General features: G+C 42.7%; 1 protein-coding gene across 1 annotated transcript in view; it reads right to left on the reverse strand.

Moving 5' to 3' along the window:
• TBC1D21 (TBC1 domain family, member 21) overlaps positions 1-12,984 on the reverse strand; it is a 19,327-nt gene extending 6,343 nt beyond the window's left edge. Inside the window, exon 1 of the mRNA XM_006888313.1 lies at positions 12,905-12,984. Coding sequence (XP_006888375.1) covers positions 12,905-12,964 — 60 coding nt within the window. The 5' untranslated portion in view covers positions 12,965-12,984. The remainder of the gene's footprint in view (positions 1-12,904) is intronic.
• Between the last annotated feature and the right edge of the window lie 9,074 nt (positions 12,985-22,058).

Consider the following 22,058-nt stretch of genomic DNA (forward strand, 5'->3'; position numbering starts at 1 on the left):
GGAATCCCAAAATCTCTGTAGATGTTCATTGAAATGAAAAATAAACAACCTAAATAAAAAAAAAAATGCCAGGCTCTGGGTTGTACTGTTTGAATCATAGTTCCTAGCCTCTGACTCACTTCTGGAACTCTATCCTGAGGAAATGACAGAAACTATGGAGAAAAACTGCTACGTGCACAATAATTTTCATTGCACATTACCAAAATGAAAAATGCAAGCACTCTAAATGTTCTGCAATAGGGGAATAGTTAAGTAAACTACAGTTTATGTACTCAATGGAATATTGTGAGGCATGCAAAACGATGCTTACAAGGAATGAATAATAATCTGGAAAAATACAAATGTTAACAAAAAACAACATAAAATTATACACTTAATGTCTGTCATCTCCATGGAATATACTCCATATGTGCATGAATGCTAATATATTGCATAAAGTATATCATATATCTGCATACACACTGCATTCACCACTATTAAAATTTCTGTTAGAAAATAGACTTAAAAAAGCATACCCCTCCAAAAAAAAAAGGAGTCATCATCTTTGGGTGATAGGATTATAAGTCATTTCCCCCCTTTTTCTTGTATTTAAACATTTTTTATATCGTGATTATCATTTTGAAAATGGAAAAATATTAAATAAGTAATCCGTAAATGCATTTATAGACTTCTTATCTTTCTAGGAAAAGCAAAATAATTCATCCCAAGGAATGGGGTTTAGATGAAGGGAGGGGTGTGGGTGGGGTGGGGTGGGTGTGCGCACATGCACACACACAGACAGTGGCAGGTGGAGAAAATGATAAGTATACTCCTTTCTAAGTAATTAAAAATGCTGGTTCCTATTGTCATGGGGGGTGGGTATACCGATGAAGAACCCTGCATATGCCTGATCTCCCCTGGAGTGGGGTATAGGGAGCTTTCTTTTTTGTTTGAGTATTCCCTCATATTATATACAAGAACTTATCGAGAAGCATATTGCAGTCACAAGGATGTGCTGATTAAGATAGCCTAGAAGCTGACTTGGCATGTCCCATATATCCTCCTAACTTGTCATCCATACACACCGTGTCTCAAACATGGCTCAGTCCTTTTGCATATGAGTCACCTGAGGATGTTGTTAGAATGTAGATTCTGATTCAGTAGATCTGGGGTGGTACCCAAGGAGATGCATTTTACTATGTTGACACCATTGATCCACAAACAACATATGCAGCAAGGAGCTAGAAGGCAAAACAGCTCTGTGAACTAAAAATTTGGGTCTGATTCAGGCCATAGTCTTTCTGATCACTTTCTATGCACCTGAGAGCTGGACAATGAGTAAGGATGACAGAAGAATTAATGCCTTTGAGCTTTAGTGTTGAAGAAGAGCACTGAACATGCCATGGACGGCCAAGAGAACAAACAGATACGTTTAGGAGAGGGTGCAGTTGGAATGCTCATTGGAAGCAAGAATGATGAAGCTTCGCCTCACATACTTTGGGCACATGCTTAGGAGTGACTCATAGTGACCCTATGTACAACAACCCTAAACCCTACTCTATCCTGTATCAGTCTCACTGTCTCGGACACACCCACCCTGATTACCCCAGTCACTGAATCAATCCATCACATTGAGGGTCTTCCCCTCCCACACTGTCCCTCCACCCTCCCAAGCATGATGTCCTTGGAACATGCCCAAAGTATGTCAGATGAAGCTTCAGAATCCTTGCCTCCAAGGAACAGTCTGGTTTTATCCTCTCCAGGATGAACCTGTTTCTTCTCTTAGCAGTCCATGGTATATTCAATACTCTTCTCCAACACCAAATTGGGAAGGGTGTATGCCAGGGATGTGTCCTATCTTCATATTTTTTTAACCTGTATGCAGAACAGATTATCTGGGAGGCTGGGCTCTATGAGGAGGAATGTGGTATCAGGATTGGAGGTAGACTCGTCAAAATCTGTGTTATATGAATGACACAACCTTGCTTACTGAAACTGAGGAGGACCTGAGGTGCTTTATGCAGAAGGTCAAGGATTGCAGCCTTCAATATGGATTGAAGTTCAATATCAAGAAAACGAAGATTCTCACCACTATTGGCAGCACCATGATAGATGATGAAGAGATTTAGATTGTTAACAACTTTAGTTTGCTTGGCTCCACCATCAACACCCTTGACACTACCAGCCAGGAAATTAGAAAACATATAACATTGGGAAAGTCTGCTGTCAGAGACCTCTCCAAAGTACTGAAGAGCAATGATGTCAGTCTGGAGACTAAGGTGTGCCTGATACAGGTCATGGTCTTTGCAATCACTTGCTATGCATCAGAGAGCTAGATAATGACTAGGGATTATAGAAAGAGAATTGATGCCTTTGAGCTGTGGTGTTGGAGAAGAGTATTGAATATACCATGCCCAAAGGATGTGAGACAAAGTCTCACCATCCTCGCCTCAAAGGAGCACCTTGGATGCACTTTCTCCAAGATATATCTGTTTGTTCTTTGGCAATCCATGGGACCTTCAGTACTCTTTTCCAGAACCACAACTCAAAGGCTTCAGTTTTTCTTTCTTTTGTCATTCTTATTCATTTGGGGACTTATTCTCCTAGGACTAGTACTTCCTAATAATATGCCCTATTAATAAGATGAAGTCTAATTATCTTTCCTTCTAAATAATAGTCTGTCCTTCTTGCAAGACAGACTTATTAGCTCTTCTGGCAATCTATATATATTATAAATTCTTTGACAGTACCATAATCCAAAGGCGTGGATTCTTTGCTCTTCTTCACTGTCCTGTTTTTGCATGCTTAGGAAGAAATTTAAAATACAATTACTTGGGTCAGGGACACCTTACTCCTAAAAGTGATGTCTTTATTTTTTAGCATTTTAACGTGGTCCTTCACAGCAGATGTTCTGTTTGTTGACTGTTGTTTCCCTGGACATTAATTGTGAATCCAAAGGAAATGCAGTCCTCGACAGTGTCAATCTTTTCTTTGTCTATCACGATGTGGCTTATTGGTCCAGCTGTTTAGACATTTATTTTCTTTATGTTGGATCCCTCCTCCTAACCTTTCATAGTGAAGGCTATATTCTTTATCAGCAAGTATTTAAAATCATCTTTCTGCAAGCAAGGCTGAATCATCTGCATATCTCAGGTTGTTAATGAACCTTCCTCCATGTCAGATGCCACGTTCTTCCTCCTATCGCCTAGGATCTGGGATTACTTTCTCAATGTATTTGACCACCACCACCATGGTCTATGTTTGCTCAGCGACTGCAACACTGATCCTGTAGCATGGCAGGAAGTAGAAGGGAATAGGCAACATTGCACTGTGTCCCTGGGATTCTTAATTCTAAGAGAAAAATGCATTAACTTTTGGAACACATTTCCATATGAATTTTAATCAGTTTGTCAATTTCTATAACAAGGCCACCTATGATTTTGATTGGTGTTGCACAGGTCAATTTGAAGAAAATTAATGTTCTTCACATTATTAAATCTTCCAACCTGTGAATACAATGCATTTCTCTATTTATTTATATTGTAGTTCTCAGCAGGTTGTTGTTGTTATTAGGTGCCATTGAGTTATGCACTATGGATCTGAATCTTGTCCTTTTCTGTACTTTTTTCCAGAATCCAATTTACATGTTTTGTCAGATTTTTCCAAATTATTTTAGTTTTTTAAGCTATTGTAGATGATATAATTTTAAAATATCAATTTCTATTTATTTTCTGCTAGTTTATAGAAAGACATTTTAATATTTGATTAGAACCTAGAAACATTGCTAAACAGATTTATCAGTCACATAGTATTTTTTTTTTAGATATTTTATGAGAATTTCTACCTTGATCAGAGATAAATAAACTAAACTTCACAAGACAAAGCTGGCCTCTCATTTTTCTTTTTAAATAAAACTTTATTGGAAAACACCCAACACCCATTCCTTTGTATATTGTCTGTGGCTGCTTTTGTGCTACTATGGTAGGGCTGAGCAGTTGTGACAGAGATCATACAGCAAACTAAGGCAAATAAATATTTAGTATCTTGCCCTTTACAGAAAAAAAAAATCCAGCATTGACATAGATAATCATGTTACTTTTTTAAATAAAAAATGAAAAAAAATTTATATTGGTTTGCTTACCAAGTTTGTGTACATTGTATTTCACACTATTCTTCACTAGCATTGTGTTTTATATAATCATTCTGTTAATATTGGTTATTTTCTTCCTTTCCAGTGTGAATGTCTTTTTCTTTCTCTGGTTTTTTGGCCTGATGGTGACCTAGAGAGCTCTGGTGACATAGTGATAAGGAGTTCCAAAGACAGGCAGTTCGAATCCACAAGCTCGTCTATACAGGAAAGATGGCAATCTCCTTCTGTGTGGTTTACAGCCTCTGAAAAAGCCACTTGTGGGACAGCTATGAATTGATTCCAACCCAAAAGTAAATAACAATAGCGACAGTGGCCTAGTCCAGGGCATTGGCTGCTAACTCAAAAGTGAGGGTTCCTCTGGTAATTTGAATCTACCAGCAGCTTTGAGGGAGTAAAATGGACAATCTCCTCTTAAGTGATTTACAGCCTCAGAAAACTCACTAGAGCATCAGCTATAAATTGGTTATAACTCAACAGAAATGAGTTTTAGATTTTTAAAATTTGTCACTAAAATGTTACTAGAAGAGGTGAAAGCAGGCATGCTTACTTTGTTCTTTATATTAGGGGTGAGGGAAACCATTCATTCACCATTTACTGTAATGGTAATTGTAACTTTGACATACATTTATCAGATTAAAAATGGTTCATTCTATTCTTACTCCACTGAGAGGTTTGTTGGCTTTTTAAAAAAAAAAATCAGGAATGGATATTGGATTTTGCCAAATGAGATTCTACTTTGTTTGAAATGATCATATTTTTTCTCTTTCAATTTATTAATATAGTAAATGATATGATATAGAATGATTTAGAACATTAAATCAGACTTGCAGTCCTGGGATAAACTCCACTTGATGATGTATGTCATTCTTTTTATATGTCATTTAATTCTGATTGATACAGTTTTATATCTAGACTCATAAGAGATACTGATTTGACATTTTCTCTTCTTGTAATGTATTTGGTTTTTATCCTGAGAAACGTTGGCATCATAGAATGAGTAGGAACATAACCCTTGCTTTTTCATTTTCTAGGAGAGTATGCATAGAAGTCATATTATTTTTATTTAAATGCTTGGTAGAACTCATCAGAAAAGCCATTTAGACTTGGAGATGTGTGTGTGTGTGTGTGTGTGTGTGTGTGTGTGTGTGTAAAAGTGTTTTGTTTTGTTTTTAAAAAACCTTAACCCTTTTTAATTGTAATTCGAAGTTTACAGAGCATATTGGTTTTCCAGTCAATGAACTCAAGCGTGTCAGAGGTGATGAGGATGGCACAGGATAGGACAGGGTTCAGATCTACTGTCTGTATGATCATCCTGCGTCACGCTCGACTCCACGGCACCTAACAACAGCAGTGCAGACACATCACGTTATGTGGTGTTGATTCCAGTTCCCACATTGTAACTGCACTCTTTGCTTGCTTCTGGTGCCTCCCATTTCTCTTTGTCCTTCTTTGAGCTTTATCCCTGGGGGAATGCATCCCTTTTGATCTTACGTGTTTGATTTTTCCAAGGAATACATTCCTCCCTGGTGTTATTGATCACCTTCTGTTGTTGTTGTTGTGTGCTGTAGAGTCAGAATGGACTCCAGCTGACCCTCCACTTGGTTTTCAGAGGCAGTAAATTGTTCTGGAGGATCTATACTTCTCCCTTGGTCCATCCTTCTTCTGTGGAGCAGCGGGTGGATTCAACCTGTGTGCCTTTGAGATGGCAAGGCAGCTTCTCACCACTAAGCCACCAGACAGAGCTCCCTGTCTACTGTGTGGCTGAAAGTTGAGTAGAGGGGGTGATTTCAGTCCCAGGCCTGAAGGATGATTAAGGGCCATAGTCTCAGAGGTTTCACGGTCTCTATTTATTAGACCAGTAAGCGTGGCACCTCCTCAATTCTGAGTTCTTGGCCGTGCTTTCCTCCCACTCTGTCAGGGACCTTTTTTGTGATCCTTTTCAGGGCAGGCAGCAGGGGTAGCCAGACACCATCTAGTTCTTCTCGTCCCAGGTTTCATGGAAATGGAAATTCTCTGGATACATTACGCCTCAGACTGAAACTCTTATTTTCTTTACCTTAGGAACCATCAATAGTTGCCACTTAGCTGGCCATTCTCAAGCTTTTAAGAACCTCAGTCTCATGAGGAGAGATAGGAACTCTTATACACTGTTGGTGGGATTGTAAAGTGGTACAACCACTCTGTAAGGCAGTTAGATGTTCCCTCAAAAAGCTGAACATAGAAACGCCATATGACCCAGCTTTCCATGGCTTGGAATATACCCTGAGAAAATGAGAACTGAGGCACAAACGAAGACTTGTACACCAATGTTCATAGCAGTGTTATTCACCATCACAAGAACATAGAAACAGCCCAGATGTCCAACCATAGTTGAATGGATTGAGAAATTATTGTATTCCCACATGATGAAAATCTATGCAGCATGCAGGAACAATGATTTTGAAAATCACTACCTAATTTGGGAGGGATTGGAGAGTATTATTCTAAGTGAAGTAACGTAGTCGCATAAGGACAAATACTGTATAAAACCATTACGGTAGAAATAGAAAGATAATTAGTAAAATGTGTATGAGGATCCAAGGAGGAGAAGATAGGAGCAGAGGGATGAGGATGGGCAGGGGAGGTAATCATAGAGTCGCACAATTTGATGGGTAGACTGTGGGGTGGGTAAAGGAAATGGGAAAGATCCAGTGTGAAAAACCATGTATAGGAACTTTGTTAAGTAAACCAGTATGAAACACAAATTTTACTTTTTTAAAAAAGAACCTTAGTGTCGACTCATGAAAGTGAGATATAGACTATTGTCTTTGTAGACTATGCTATGCCAATTGACCACACACATGCAATGTCTTCTTTAGATATATAGGGACTGAAACAGGAGAAATGGTTGTCTTTTCCAACTTGAGAATTCGAAATTTATAGGAACAGTCAACTCAGTGGTACCTACCAGCAACAATAGCAGCTGACTCACCCTTCTTCCTTAGAGAAGCAGGTGAGTTTGAACCATCAAAATTTGGATTAATGGCTCATTACATAATCTATAGCACCTCTAGGGCTCCTAATCGAGACAATGGGAGGGTCAATCAGTATATACTCAAGTTACACATGACACTATGTATTCATCAAAATCCATAGACCTAAACAACATAAAGAGTTATCCCTGGTGCAAACTACTTGCATTAGTTAATAGTAATATATCAGAACTAGCTCATCAGTTGTGACAAAAGTGCCGTACTAACACATGCTGCTAATAACAAGGGAGCTTTGTGTCCTGGGAAGTGGCTGGAAAGGAATATAAGAAAAATTTCTGGTTTTCTTGCAAACCTAAAACTGCTCTAAAAGATAAAGTCTATTAACATTAAAAAATAAAATAAATGGTGAACAAAGATCTGTAAAAAGACAAAAAAAAAAAAAAGAAAGAAAGGGCGGCACTATTAGACTCAAAATAACATGCACAGCACAAAACAATAGAAGATATGGCATCAACACAATGAGGCAGAGATAATTAGCCACAGCCCACGAGGCGACTGTAGCATGCACAGGGAATTTGCATTTCTAAACGTTTACCTGCCACTAAGTCTTCTTACTTTACCATGGCTGAACTGGTTTACAAAAAATGTCTACCTCTTCTTTCCAGGAAATTCTATTCGTCTGTGTCCAACGTATCTGTGTACACCCCCCATATCTAAGCAATCTCTGGGCTACCCACAGGAACACTCAAGACATTTGCTAGCAAGCTAAGAGCCAGTGCAAGAAACCTGGGGATCTGCACAGATCCAACAGGAAAATGTTCTTGTGGGAAGGCCCCTCCATTCTGGTTTTTTTGGTGCTTCTTCACTGCCTGTCTCTGCCAGAAATCAGAGAATCTTTACCTGGAGTCCTTCAGAGTGATGGAGGTTGTCAATGACCTCTCAAATTCGTCTTCACCCTCCTGTATTTCCCTTTCCTTGCTCTACTAACCTTTTGACACTTTGCTCCATTCCCTATACTATCACTGCAATTCAGTTGGTTCCAACTCAGAGTGACCCTTCATCGGTTCTCTGAAGTGGTAAAGCTCAGGGAAGGAGACTGCCCAGCCCTCCCCCAGGGAGCCATTGGCGGATCTGGACAGTGGGAAATGCTTAGCTATTGGTTTAGTAAGGCAATGCACTATGGATTCCAGCGGCCTGGTAATGCAGGGCGAAATATGTCATTTATGACATGTTAGAGACCCTACAGTCCCACAAAAGAGCTCCTTTTTCCTAGTCTCCTGGTAAAAATATTGCCGGGTAGAGATGTGGGAACCTTCTACCACCTCTGAGATGCACCGAAGTAGGTTAAAGCTCTCTACGAGTAACCCGGGAATACTCCTTGATGCTTCCCTAGAAAAATGGGCCAGAAATGAGCCCAAATAATTCATTCCCTCCACAGTTTTCTGCTGCTGGAGGTCAAATATATTTCCTCATCTCACACATGCCTCTGCATCACTGGGTTTCCCCAGTCTTTTAAGGAAAGTGGAAAAGGCATCGGAGCATAAGGATAACTTTCTATGAGGGTTTTTGCTGCCAAATTGCTCTAAACTCCCATTTGTAATGGAGCTTCTGCTAAGTCCTGGGAAGGGTCGCTGACTCTTCTGAAGGCTGGCAGCCTCCTTCCCACCACTGTCCCCTGAGGGACAGGGAGCTCTCTCAGCAGAGACAGTGGCTCACTGTATCACTCATCCTCCCCCGCAGGAGATGTGGTGGCCCTAGGAGGGCAGATAAATACAAATTAGAAAGGAAGTGGTCCTATGAGCAATTTTGGAAATGCTTCTCGAGCAATTATTATCAGGCCAGGTATGGAAGGAGTGCCATTATTTTAAAAAAAACCCCACTGCCATCGAGTCAGTCTCAGCTCATAGAGACCTTCTTTTGAGTTACAAATGCTATAAACCCTTTCAGGAGTATAAATCCCTAATTTTTCCCTGGGAGTGACTGGTGAATTCAAACTGCTGACCTTTAATTAGCAGAGAAATACATAATCCATTATCCCACCAGAGCTCCTTGCCGTCATCATCAAAACAGTATAGTAATAAAGGGAATCGTCTGAAAGAGGACTTTGAACAGGTTCAGTCCACTTTTACGTTCCGGCAGAGAATTTGCATTTCTGCCCTAGACCCCACCGGGAGCTCTCGTGAAGTAAGTCCATAAGGAGTCGCTGGTGGTTCAGCTCTGCCACTTGCTCTGTGAGAGGAAGACAGACCAACAGCCTCAAAAATCCCACTGGAGGCTTCCAACTCAGTGGCAATAGAAAGTCAGTGAGACCCTAGGTATACCGAATCAGAGCCTCTTAAAAAGACAGATTCTGATTCAGTGTATCTGGATTGTGTTGTTGTTATTGTTGTTGTTGTGTAACAATGAGTCAGAACCAACCCATAGCGGATGCAGGTTTTTAGAGACAATTAATTGCATGAGAGGAGATTACCCATACTTTCCCCATAGAGCAGCTGGTGGATTCAAACCATGTACCTTTGGGATTGCAGCACAGCTTTCTTACCACTAGGTCACAGGAGTCCTCAACAGGGTGTTAGAACCAGAATGAATCAAATTGAAATTTGGGTTTCAAACAGAAGCTCTCAATGCTGGCCGCATCACAGAGGCACTTGGAGGACTTGTTAGGATGTGAGTTACTGCTGTACCCTCCCTAGGGGTTTTGAGTGAGGAGGGTTGGGGTGGGAAGCAGGGATCTGCATTTCTTGCAAATTCACCAAGAACACACAAGCAGCAGATAGGGACACTAGGAGAACCCTTGATGGAGAAGTTGATTCCTTCATTCAAATCTCAGCCCTGCCACTTATTAGCTGTGTGACCCTGGGGAAGTTTCCACATCTTTGTGCCTCAATTTTCTCAGCTCTAACAAGAGGCATATAGCAGTTTTATGGTATACAGTTATAAAAACAAAGCATTTTTTAAATTTTATTTTATTTTATTATTTTTGTGTGCGTGTACCGTCAAATCAGATCTGACTGGTACAGGAGGAGATTGCCCCTCCTTCCCCAGCAGAGCATCTGGTGGATTTGAACCAAAAACAAAGCATTTTTTAATAGTCATCATGCATAACGTGTTATATGAGCATTTGTTACTATCTTTCTCTAAGTCCTGAGGCGTGTAGGAAAATATGAAGAAAATGAAAATCAAGACCTGTTGAAAATGTGCAGGTAAATGAGTAACATTTAAAACTCAGGAAGATGGTCTCATTCATTAATGTTATCCTCTCCTGGTTGTGAATTTCTGGCTATATAGCTAGGCCTTCTACGTCTCCTCTCCTGGGATTAACTGCCTCTGAAAACCCACTGGAGGATAAGATGTGAGTCGGTTCTGACTTGATGGTACACAACAAAAATTCACAAGCAGGGAATATTTTTCCACTTATTTAAATCTCTTACTGTTTCTCACAGTAATGTTTTGTAGTTTTCTTTAAAAGGTCCTTTGTGTCTCTTGTTATGGTTACTCCCAAGTATCTCAGTTTGTGGTTGGTTATTGAAAATAGTTTTGCTTTCTTAGTTTCCTTTTCTGTGCCTCCTTTGTTACTGATTTCTGTATATTGACCTTGCTTCCTGCCACCGTACTAAATTAGTCTACTAGGTCTAACAGGGTTTTTTGTTGAGTCTTTGGGATTTTCTGTGTGTACCATCATATTATCTGCATGGGACTGTCTAAAAATTAAGTGCCTGTGTGGATCAAAAACTTTTGTCAATAAAGTGAAAAGGAAGCCTACTTGACTGGGGAAAAACATTTGGCAATGCTATTTCAGATAAAGGTCTCATAACAAAACTTTACAGAGTACTACAGGGCCTCCACAAGAAAAAGCCTGATAACTCAATTACAAAATGGGGGAAAGACATGGAAAGACTTTTCACAGAGCAAGACATTCAGATGCACAACAAATTCATGAAGAAATGCTCAAAATCACTGGCAATCAGAGAGATTCAAATCAAAACCACAATGAGGTACCACCTCATGCCAGGAGCAATGACAAAGTTTAATAGGACAGCAAGTAACAAATATTGGAGAGGCTGTGGAGATATTTATTCCACTGCTAGGAATGAACTCCGAGGAAAATAGAGCTGATACACAAATGGAAATTTGTACACCATTGTTTTTATTCACAATAGTAAGAACATAGAAACAGTCCAAGTGTCCATCAACAAATGAATGTATTGAAAAATTGTGGTACATTCAGACATCGGAATACTATATAGTACTTAGGAGCGATGATTCAGAAAGAATACTATGTAACATGGGAGAAACTGGAGGGCAGTAGTATATTGAGTGAACTAATTCTGCTTATAAGGACAAATACTGCCTAAGACCATTATTGTACAAATAAATGGATTACTAGTAGGATGTGTACAAAAGTCCAAAGGAGGAAAGGGAGGGAGTAGGGGGTCTAAGGGTGGGGAAACCAAGTCACCGAGTTTGGTGGGCAGAGGGAAGGGGTGAAGGAATTAGAAAAAATTCAGTGGGACCTGAAAAGACAGGATGATGGTTGGCATGAATCAATGGTGATTAGTTTTATAACACACAATATATGGGGATGATTGTATGAAACCCAATATGAATAGAGGAATGTGTGAAACACAATATACATAAATGAAACGGGGAAAAAAACCCTCAGAGAGAGGTATTTTGCATTTCCACTTCTTACATTTCACTCTTCTCATCACTATGATTAATGAGACTTGAAATTGGTTAAGGTCATTATAATTAGTCATTATAATTGTGAAGAAGATACTGTGTGGAAAATTTTTATGACGTCCAAGGAATCTCATTAACTGAGCTTGCAACTACCTCCTGCCAAAAGCATTACTGCCACCTGGCGGCTGTATCCTAAAATTGTTGGCAAAAGCATCAAGGAAATTTCTCGGCATCTTCAGGATTGAACTCGTTACCTTAAAACCCAGCAAAGCTAGACTGTCACATCTGTTGTTGTTGTTAGGTGTTGTCGAGTCAAATATGACCCATATAGACCCTATGAACGAGATTGTAACTCTGCCCTATTGTGTGCTATCTTCTCTGACACACTTGAGCCCATTATTGCAGTTACTGTGTTTATCCTAATGAGGGTCTTCCTTTCTCTGACTCTTCACCTTTCCAAGCAGGAAGACCCTTTCCAGAGAATGGCTTCTCCTAACAACATGCCCAAGTGTGAGAGACAAAGATTCTCCATCTTTGCCTTGAAGGAGCGTTCTGACTACACTTTTTTTCCAAGATAGATTTATTTGTTCTTCTGGCAGTCACTGAGATATTCAGTTCTCTTCTCTAATACCACAGCAACTATATAAACAACAGATCTGAGCCTTTCCTTAGTCTACAACATCCACACAATTTCTGATATACTCAAGCCCATTGTGACAGCCCCTCCATCTTGCTGAGGGTCTTTTTTCTCTTTCTCTGACCTTCTACATTTTCCAGCATGTCTTTTTCCAAGGACCTCTTGACAACATGCCCAAAGTCTGTGAGACAAAGTTTCACTATCCTTGCCTCTAAGGATCACCTGGTTGAACTTCCTCCAATCCATATGTCACATCTGAGGAGAAAGCTTTTCTGGTTTGGAGAGAAAGGTGAAAGAGGTCTAGTGTTTTTTCAATCTGTTATTTGCACTGGTGATGAAGCCAACATCCTACTGCCCTGCCTCTGCCTTCCAGGCCAACTTAGGGGTCTGGCCCTTCCCACCCAGCCAGGGGAGGTGGCACAAAGTATGCAAACCAGAGATTGGAGAGGGGGAGACTCAGAACTGAGTTTCAAAGGCACTCACCAGGATGAAGGAGGCTGATCGCCTGGCCGAGAGGCTGTTTTCAGGAGAGATGGTGGTCATGGCCTCGGCTTTCTTCAAAACAGACTCTGAAGAAAGCACAAATGGTGCTTAATTAGCAGGGGAAGGTGATCTTTCTTTTCAGGGCTGAATTGCACTCCCAGGAGGAACTGGATGTCTCCCTAACCTCTTACACCTGGACAGAGCCGGCCAGCTATGCTGTCATAAGGTTCTCAGAATCTTCATCACAATGACCTTGGAACATGACCAACAAGAAAACATGGAGGACTCATGTACTCACGTCAATCACCCAGAAAAACACCCAGCACATGCAGGATGTGCAGTGGAACTTAGATTCAGCAGACTTGAAGATCAGTTTGTGTTAAGTAGGTCAGGGAGAGCTTCTTGGAGGAGGTGGACTGTAGGTTTTCTCCTTGTCTCTGACTCTCCCTCCACACTAAAGAATGCCTAAAACCTGAGATGTGGATTTCTTAGATAACATTTTCAGAGGTCTGGAGTCACTATTTCTAGGATAGGAGCCTTGGTGGTGGTGGTGGTGTGCACTGTAGAGTCGGAACCAACCCACAGCTGACCCACCTGAGGGTTTTCAGAAGCAGTTAATAGCCTAGGAGGAGACTACCCAACCTTCTGCAGAGCGGCTGGTCGCATTGAACCGCATATTTTTGGGACTGTAGCACAGTTTCTTGCCACTAGGCCACCAGAGCTCCCTGGGATGGTAGCCTGGGATACTGTATTTTGAAAAGTGCCCGAGCTGATTCTGATTAAGTATTCCAAGGCAAACCTTCTAGGGATGCAGAATGGTTTCATTTGTCTTTGTATCCAGAGTACTTAAGAAAGTGGCCACGTGATTGAATAATTAAACTGAGCAAATGAATGAATGCGCTGGTCCTCTCTCAGAGAGATGTCTGCGCATGCGTCATCTTCCCTCCTGCCCTGTGCTGCGTTATCGCTCCTCCAGTCACTGGGAATCCGTGGTCCTTGCTACGGGCTGCGCATTTGTTGAATGGGTGTAGAATTGTCTCTTCTTGGCTCCAGCATCACCATTAAGCATCACTTGCATTTCTGCTCAGGTCCTGGCCGTTAAAGCCATCTGGCTCTAAAGCCTTAGCCGTTCAGAGATGATAGCAATTAGACGAACCAAATTGGAATCAGGAGCTGGGAGTTGGAATTTGTACTCTGACCTCAAATTTGAATGTTCTTCCCCTTCTGAGTCACAGATTCCCCCAGCCATGAAATCAGAATACAGTCAGTCTTTGCCTCTCAGTCCTTATTAACATAATGAATCAGCATCCATATGGAAGTCTTGGGTGGACACAATTCATTGTCTCATTTACTGTTACTGTTCTGCTAGGCTGCAGCCCTGCAGGAAGCCTTTTAAATTGAAATGCCTTATTATCTGCCTGCCTCCCATTACCCCACACCCACCTAGGAAAACACTGAAGAGCCCCTTCCCCTTAGTCTGTTGCCCCTAAGACTTTAAGGAGCTGGAGGTGTGGCAATGTGGAGTAGGGAAGGTGTGACAATAAGGACCTGCCAGCGTCCCCCGCTCCCCCCAGGATGGCTTTAGGTTTTCTAGAAGCTTCCAAAGTGAACGTCCAGAGCATGAGACATGGTGTGGGCATTACTCACCATTTGGGATTATCTATGCCTCATTTCTTCTACATTAACGGCGTAGACAACTGAGAATTAACTGCAATTTTTTTTTCTTTTCCTCAGAAGATGAGAACCAAGCAGGGAATTGGAAAATCTGAGTTCTAAATCCAACTGGGCTTTGGGAAGTTACATAGTGGATATCGCCCAGCTGCTGAACTTCTCTTCACCTCTGACTCCTTATCGGAAAATTATGCAAAGTAAATCTTCCCTGAATTAGCCAGTGCCGTTTAGTCCTATCACAAAAGCCCCACAGTAACCACGCAGAGGCTTAATATTACAACAGAATTACAGAGCACTGCATGAAGTAGGACGACTTTTCAGTCTGCGCCTCCTGCCTTTTCTGGTTTGTTTTGTTGTTTTTTTTTTAAAGGAATTTACATGTATCAATTGCGTTCTTTTTCTAGAACTGAACAGTCTGTGTTCAGTTTCTCGGACTAAGATGTATCTGATTCAGGTCATGGTCTCTTCAGTCACTTGCTGTGTAATCTAAGAGCAGGACAATGAATAAGGATGATAAAAGAATATTGTTGCCTTTGAGTTGTGGTGTTGGAGAAGAGTCCTGAATATCCTATGGACAGCCAATACAACAAACAGGTATGTCTTGGAGAAGAAGGTGCAGCCAGAGTGCTCTTTAGAGGCAAAGACGGCAAAGCTTTGCTTCACATACTTTGGGTGTGTTGCTAGGAGAGGCTGGAAAAGTGGACTGTCAGCAAAGGAGAGGAAGACCCTCAACCAGATGGATCGACACAGTGACTATAGAGCAAGGGCTTGAGTGTGTCAGAAATTGTGAGGATGGCACAGGATAGGACAGGTTTCAGTCAGATCTGTTGTTCTTGGGGATACTATGAGTTGTACTCGACTTGAACGCACCTAACAACAATAGCAAAGTATCACAAGCTGAGTAACTTAAAAATGAGCTAAATTTATTGCCTCAGAGTGCTGGGGCCAGATAGTCTGACTAGAGAAATAGGGTTACCCTCCCTTAGAAGGTTCTAGAGGGAAAGCCCTTCTTGTCTCCCCAGCTTCTGTTAGCCCCTGGAGTTCCTTAGCCTGTTGATGCATCACTCCGATTTTTTTTTTTTCAGGAACTTGTGTTTATTATAAAAGTCATATTTGATATCAACAAGATGCCACAACTATAAAAAAATTTCACACATTACAATTTCAATATTCAAATGGAACCCCAGTCATTAAAAAATTCAACTTATCCCAAAAAGCAACTGAATTTTTAAAACATCTTTATACATCCACCCAACAAAGTAAAATGGTTAACAAGAAAAAAAATACAAATTCAGAGGTGTGGTCTTGATGTTTAAAAAAGGCAACCACATACTCATTTCTATCAATTTGCACATCCAATTTTTGCCTCTGTCTTCCTGTGATCATCTTCCCTCTCTGACACTTTCCTTTCTATAAGAAACACCTCTCTGTCTCTCCTGTTGATTTGGAACTCATCCCTGACTCTGTAAATTACATGAGGAGATTGCCCATCATCTTCCTATGGAGCTGCAGGTGGACTTTACTCACACTGACTCCAGATCCACCTACTTCAGTATAACTTCATGGTAATTTAAGTGATAACACCTCTAAAGATCTCATTTCTAAACAAGATCACATTCATAGGCAGTTAGGATTCTCCAAGGTAATAGAGTTTCCGGAGGCAAGCTATTTCAGAAGTGGATGCCACTCCTGCTTCCAAGCTTGTTTTAATAGGGGAGCTCCACCAAACACTGTCCTCCATGGGTAACTATTATCACAATTGACACCTCAGTGTCACGGTGTTTAGCATCACAGCAACCATGAGTTACTTCTGTACAGCAAATGGACAGACCAGGGCTATACCACTTAGAAGAATGTTTGACTAAAAAGAATTAAAACCAGGCCTGAGGGTTGTAGACTAAAATCACCCACCTTTGACTTGATAGCATCACTTTCTATCCACCAGGCCCACAGAGCTCTCTATATGCTGTTGTTATTGTAGTTAAGTGCCATCGAGTCGTAGATGACTCATGGTGACCCTATGAACGAAAGACCTGAACACTTGTATAACTTCCATCATTTCTCCAAGTTCATACAGTTTCTGGAGGCAAGCTATTTTGGAAATGGATGCCACACCTGCTTCCAAGGTTGTTTTAATCGGGGAGCTCCACCAAACACTGTCCACCATGGGTAACCGTTATCACATTTGACACATCAGGATTTCTACAAATTTCTTTTGGGAGGTGTGAGCAGCTCTATCCAGCCCCTAACACGGCCCTTTGTCATGTGTGTTTATTTACCTAATTGCCCTAGTACTTTTCTTTTATTCCTTCCCACCCTCTAGTGGAAACCTAACTTTCTGCTTCCATTTCTATACAGTGGGGTTTCTCAGAGCAGAAGTCTCACAGGTTTTAAAATCTTATTCTTGTTGTTGGAGTGTGGACAAGAATTGGAGAGATCTAGAATTTGCATACAAATAAGTCCTGGGAGGAGAAGACTATCCAGCTTCATCGTTCCTTTAATGATTCTAGCTATTCATTAGATGATGGGGTTGCAGTGATGATGTGAGGAGGGTGACTCAGAAGGTGTGGAGAAGATCATCTAATCACCAGTCAAGCAGTGTTTATGCAATAAGAGATCTGGAGGCTCCACCAAGGTTGGAACCCTAACCCAGTCATCCTGTAATGATGTGATCTTGGCCCCAGCTCTAGGTCACTTCTGAATCTCAGCTTCTTCAAGTGAGTGCTGGAGCCTAACAACATCTCAGGGAATTTAAAGATGAATGAGCCACACACCACATAGCAATTACAAACCTCAACATCTCTATTATTATTAATTCCCAGGACTTGTCCATAGTGATCTTTCTGGGAATTTCCTTCCCTGAACCAGCCTTGAGTCAAGATGTCACCTATTCCCACGAGTTTTGTCCTAACAACAATGCACAAGTCTCAAGGTCCCGGCAGCCAGTTTCTGCTCTTCTGCACTGCCCTGTAAACTTGAGGGACCGTGATTACCTTCAAAGCAGAGAAGGCCAGTATTGGGAACCTGGTGCTGGCATGAGCCTTGGAGTTGAAACCAACTCATAGTTGACCCTCCAGTGAGTTTTCACACAGGAGGAGAGTGTTGGTTTTTCTCAAACAGAGCAGCTGGAGGACTCCAACAGCATGCCTTTAAGCTGACAGTACGACTCCTTCCTGCCAGGCCTCCAGAGCTCCCTTGGAAATTCAGTTCACTCCAGTTCTCTTCAGACTCGTGCAATGTGACGTGACATGACACAGTAAGACAACTGCCCTCTTGCTAGCAGCCATCAGTCCCACAAAGTACATTTACCTATGCGGTGATTGTCTAAGTCCTGAGCACTCTGGTTTTTGGTATAAATCATGCACATCTAATGGAACTTTCTGTGGTTGATTCTGACTCACAGAGACCCTCCAGGACAGCATGGACCTGCCCCTTGGGATTTTCAAGGTTTTAATCTTTATACAAGCTATCTGCCAGGTCTTTCTCTCATGGAACTGCCGCTAGGCTTAGACCATCAAGTTTTTGGTTAGCAGCCAAATGCCTTAATGACTGCTTAATGACCTGCGCTCCATTGCCAACAAACTTTCATGCCACCAAACCCATTGCTGTTGCATCAATTCTGATTCACAGTGATGGATGTCCTGTGCTACGGAGTACAAGTGTGCTCACTCCATAGGGTTTCCTTGACTGTGACCTTTACACAAGCAGATTGCCAGGCCTTTCTTCCGCGGTACAGCCGAGTGGGTTTGTGTCACCCAGGGACCCTTTGTTCATGCTAACTCTATTGAGTGCTTCCCCCTCATTATCCTTCTACATGTGCATCCAGGATAAGTTTAGATTTTGGCAGCAGGTTTTCTGCCCTCGCCTCCACGGAGCCTGAATTTCTGACAGAGCTGGAGACAGCTGCACATCATGTGTCATGAGCATGAGGGAGCAGAGAAATGGGGGGCTGGGCGGAGAGAGCTTTTGTGGGAGTGCTAAGGAAGCTGCCATTCTCTAGAGCAACAGAGAAGCCAGCCACTCTGGGGGCTCCTGAGTTGGGGGAGTGCTGAGGATTAATGCATTCTGAGGTCATCTCTGAGGTCTCAGGGGGGCCCCTCATTCTGATCTCAGCACGACCCTCTCACCTCCTGCACATTCCCCCCAGTCAGGTGAAGATGACGCCTGTCACCTCACAGCCAGCTGTTAGGCATGCCCAAAATAACCCTTTGTAGCAATCCTGGGGAGAAACCAGCATAGTCAACCAGAAAGGTAATCTTGGAGCCAGTGAGAGCTCTACCCCTAAGAGTTCCCTCTCCATGCTTCTCCCTGTCCCCCAAGCCCAACTCCTTAGGCCCCACCAAGTAGCCAGCTAGGACTCTGTCAAATCCAAAATAATATCTTTCCTGTTGTCTATGTTTCTTGTCGTTCAACCACCAAGAGCAATATCCACCATCCCTCTGGACATTTGCTGCAAACCTCATGAAAACTGCTTTTCATGTGTGAGGGCCAGTGGAGCTCAGAGACGAGAAGCCACTTGCCTGGGCCACCAGCAAGTATGGGAGCAGGAGCTTGTCTAACCCTGCCTGGCTCTGCCTCTGGCCAGGCTGCCCCTGTGTCTCTGTCACTTGGAGCTAGCTGTCTCTCTCCTCCTTACAACAATGAACATCCTTCTGGTGCTTAGTGTCTCGGGGGACCACAGGACGTATATTATAATTCCATCTCCAGAATTTGGAATAGTGATTCATCCAAGAACAGAGTATGTGGTGATGAGTGGAGAGTAGAGAAGTGCTGCAGCATAGATTGAGAAGGATGGCAAGAGTGAAATGGAGAGGAAAAAGGACAAGAGATTCCAGCAAACTCCAGGGACTGCTAATGGAGAGACGTAACGTGGCTAATTGCATCTCTGAAGGCTATCTGTTCCAAAATGAATTTTTAATGAAAAAATAATGCATTTCCCCTGCAACTTAAAATTAGGGTGAGAAGGGACTTAGTGGAGCCTCCCAGCATAGGCACGAGCAGCCATGTGTGTCCAGGCGGCTTTGGACCACCTCACCTGAGCCACCAACCTCTGCAGCCTTATCCCAGAGTGTTCACAAAGCTATCCTCATCCCATAGTGCCACATAACAGACCATGGACAGCTCACATACCTCCTGGCTCCTGGAGCATCAGGTGTGGATGTAACACTTGTAAATCAAACTCTCACCCTCCACTGAAGCTTGGAGGGGTTCTCCTTCAACAGCTCCAGGCAGACTTTCTCTGGGTTGAGAATCCAATCACTTTCCTCTGCCCATCACCTTCTTCCATTCTCTCCATCTCAGAGTTCTGGATCTTAAATCCAGGAATATAAAGTGAACTCCTTATGTGAAATAAAGGTTCACCTCTCATAAGCCAAATAGATCTGTTTGGAAAGTGTGGACCTGGGGAGAATGAGTTCCAAACTTCTTTCTCGTTGTTGTTTTTGTCATCAAGTTGATTCTGATGCATGGTGACCCCAAGTGTGCTGTCTGTGCCAGGGTTTGAAGGCTGTGACCTTTTGCAATTAGATTGCCAAGCGTCTCTTCTTAGACACCTCTTGGATGGATTCAAACTACTAACCTTTTGGCTAACAGTTACACTCTTAACACTTTTCATCACCCAGGAACCCTGCCCCCAATGTAGGTTCAAAATATAGGGAAAGAAGCACAGACTTTAGAATCAAACACTTCTGGGTTCAAACTCTGATCTTCCAACTTCCTTGTGTAACCCGGGGTAGCCATTTGATTTCCCAGACGCAGTTCTTTTAAAGAAAGGATAATAATAGCTATGCTACAGTATTGCTGTGAGGCTGAAATTAAATTTGTAAAATGCTTAGGACACAGTCTAAACACTCACTAAATGGCAGTTGTTTGTATGTCCTCTTTTTTTCTTTTTCTGCAGAACAAGCTTAAAACTCCTAAGGAACTTTCTCGTGGTTTCTCCACCCTCTGTCAGGCTCTTGGGTTTTGCTGTGGACACTTGAACCAGATGGTGAGGGTCATGGGGACCGCTGTGTTCAGTGAGGTTATTGCTCGCTTTTGGCCTCAATTGGTTATTTGGTCAAAGATCCAGCTCATCCCTCGAAGGCCAGCAGAAGGCAGCTCCAGGTCAAGGAGAAGTGATTGAGAAGCTCAGAAGAGGCGTGCGTCAGCCTCTTGAGACACATGCTCACTCCTTCCACCCCATGGGGCCTCATCTACCACCCCTCATTTTCTAGCAGGTCAGTTCCCCAGTTATAAATGCACGACTCCTCAATTTTAGGAGCAGCCCCTAAATGCAGGAGCACAAGCTTTAATATCTACCAGAGTGGGTCCTGGAGGTGCAATAGTTAAACAAACTGCTGCTAACCCCAAGACTGATGGCTGGAATTCACCCAGCAGCTTGGCAGGAAAAGGAACAGAGATCTGTTCCTGTAAAGATTACAGCCTGGAAACCCCATGGGGAAGTTCTCTGCGTCATCCTGGGTTGCTATGAGTTGAAACTGACTTGATGACACCTATCAACACAACGTCACATTTAGATTCACAGGCACACACAGTCCCACAGACTGTGCCCATAAACATGTTGCCAACATGCGTATGCTGCCGCCACACATTTCCAAAAACAGGACAGAAATCAGATGGGGCATTTCACTTCTGTGCAAAACTTGTGTGTGCTCCAAAGCGCTGGCATGTGTGTCTGTGTGCACACATATACACACACTCCTAGAGAGGGACCCTTGCACAGGATGTTAGGGATAGCACTTCCGGCCCTTGCCAGTTGGAACAGCAGTTCGCAGATGGTTCTCTTCTTGAGAGAGCTCCAGCTACAAAGTCCGGGGGAAGGCTAGGAGGTGGACAAAGGGCTGACCCCAGAGACTTCCTTGAAGTTATGGCTAATGAGTGACAAGGCACAGCAAGGGGGCTTCAGGTACCTGGGATGAGGGGAGGGGACACTCCAAGCTGGGGGTGAAGGATGATGAAGGCCAATACTGATATCCCCAACACCCAGGTTGGTCCCCAGGGCACACAGGAGCCTCTGGACCTGACCTGACTCACACCAGCACCAGGGCTGCAGCAAGAGACCAGATACTTCATACCCAGCTCTGAGCATGGGCCTTTCTTCTTCTCGAATCATGTGATCCTTCAATTCATGGAGTACCCTGGATCTGGCCTGATCAGTACTCAGTCAGCATTCTGGAAACCAGATCCTAGAAGCCTATTGCTGGGTTCTTGGAGAGGGATGCCTGGGCCCCATCAAGAAGCTGTGTCAGCTCACTAATCCCAGTCAGAGGAGCTGGACTCAGGTGGCCTCTGCCCTTTGTCACCCATGGGACCTGCTCTTGGGCCAGGAGGCAAGTGGAAGATCTTACATTGTGTCTGAACATCTTCACCCACCTAGACTTGGGAAGAAGGTGACAACAGAACGGGATGAGCCAACAGTCAGGATGGAAGGGACTCCCCTAACCCAGGCTCTTCACACACACACACACACACACACACACAC

The sequence above is a fragment of the Elephantulus edwardii genome, unplaced genomic scaffold, assembly GCF_000299155.1.
Source record: "Elephantulus edwardii isolate Elephantulus edwardi_28Jun2011 unplaced genomic scaffold, EleEdw1.0 scaffold00066, whole genome shotgun sequence".
Taxonomy (NCBI): domain Eukaryota; kingdom Metazoa; phylum Chordata; class Mammalia; order Macroscelidea; family Macroscelididae; genus Elephantulus; species Elephantulus edwardii.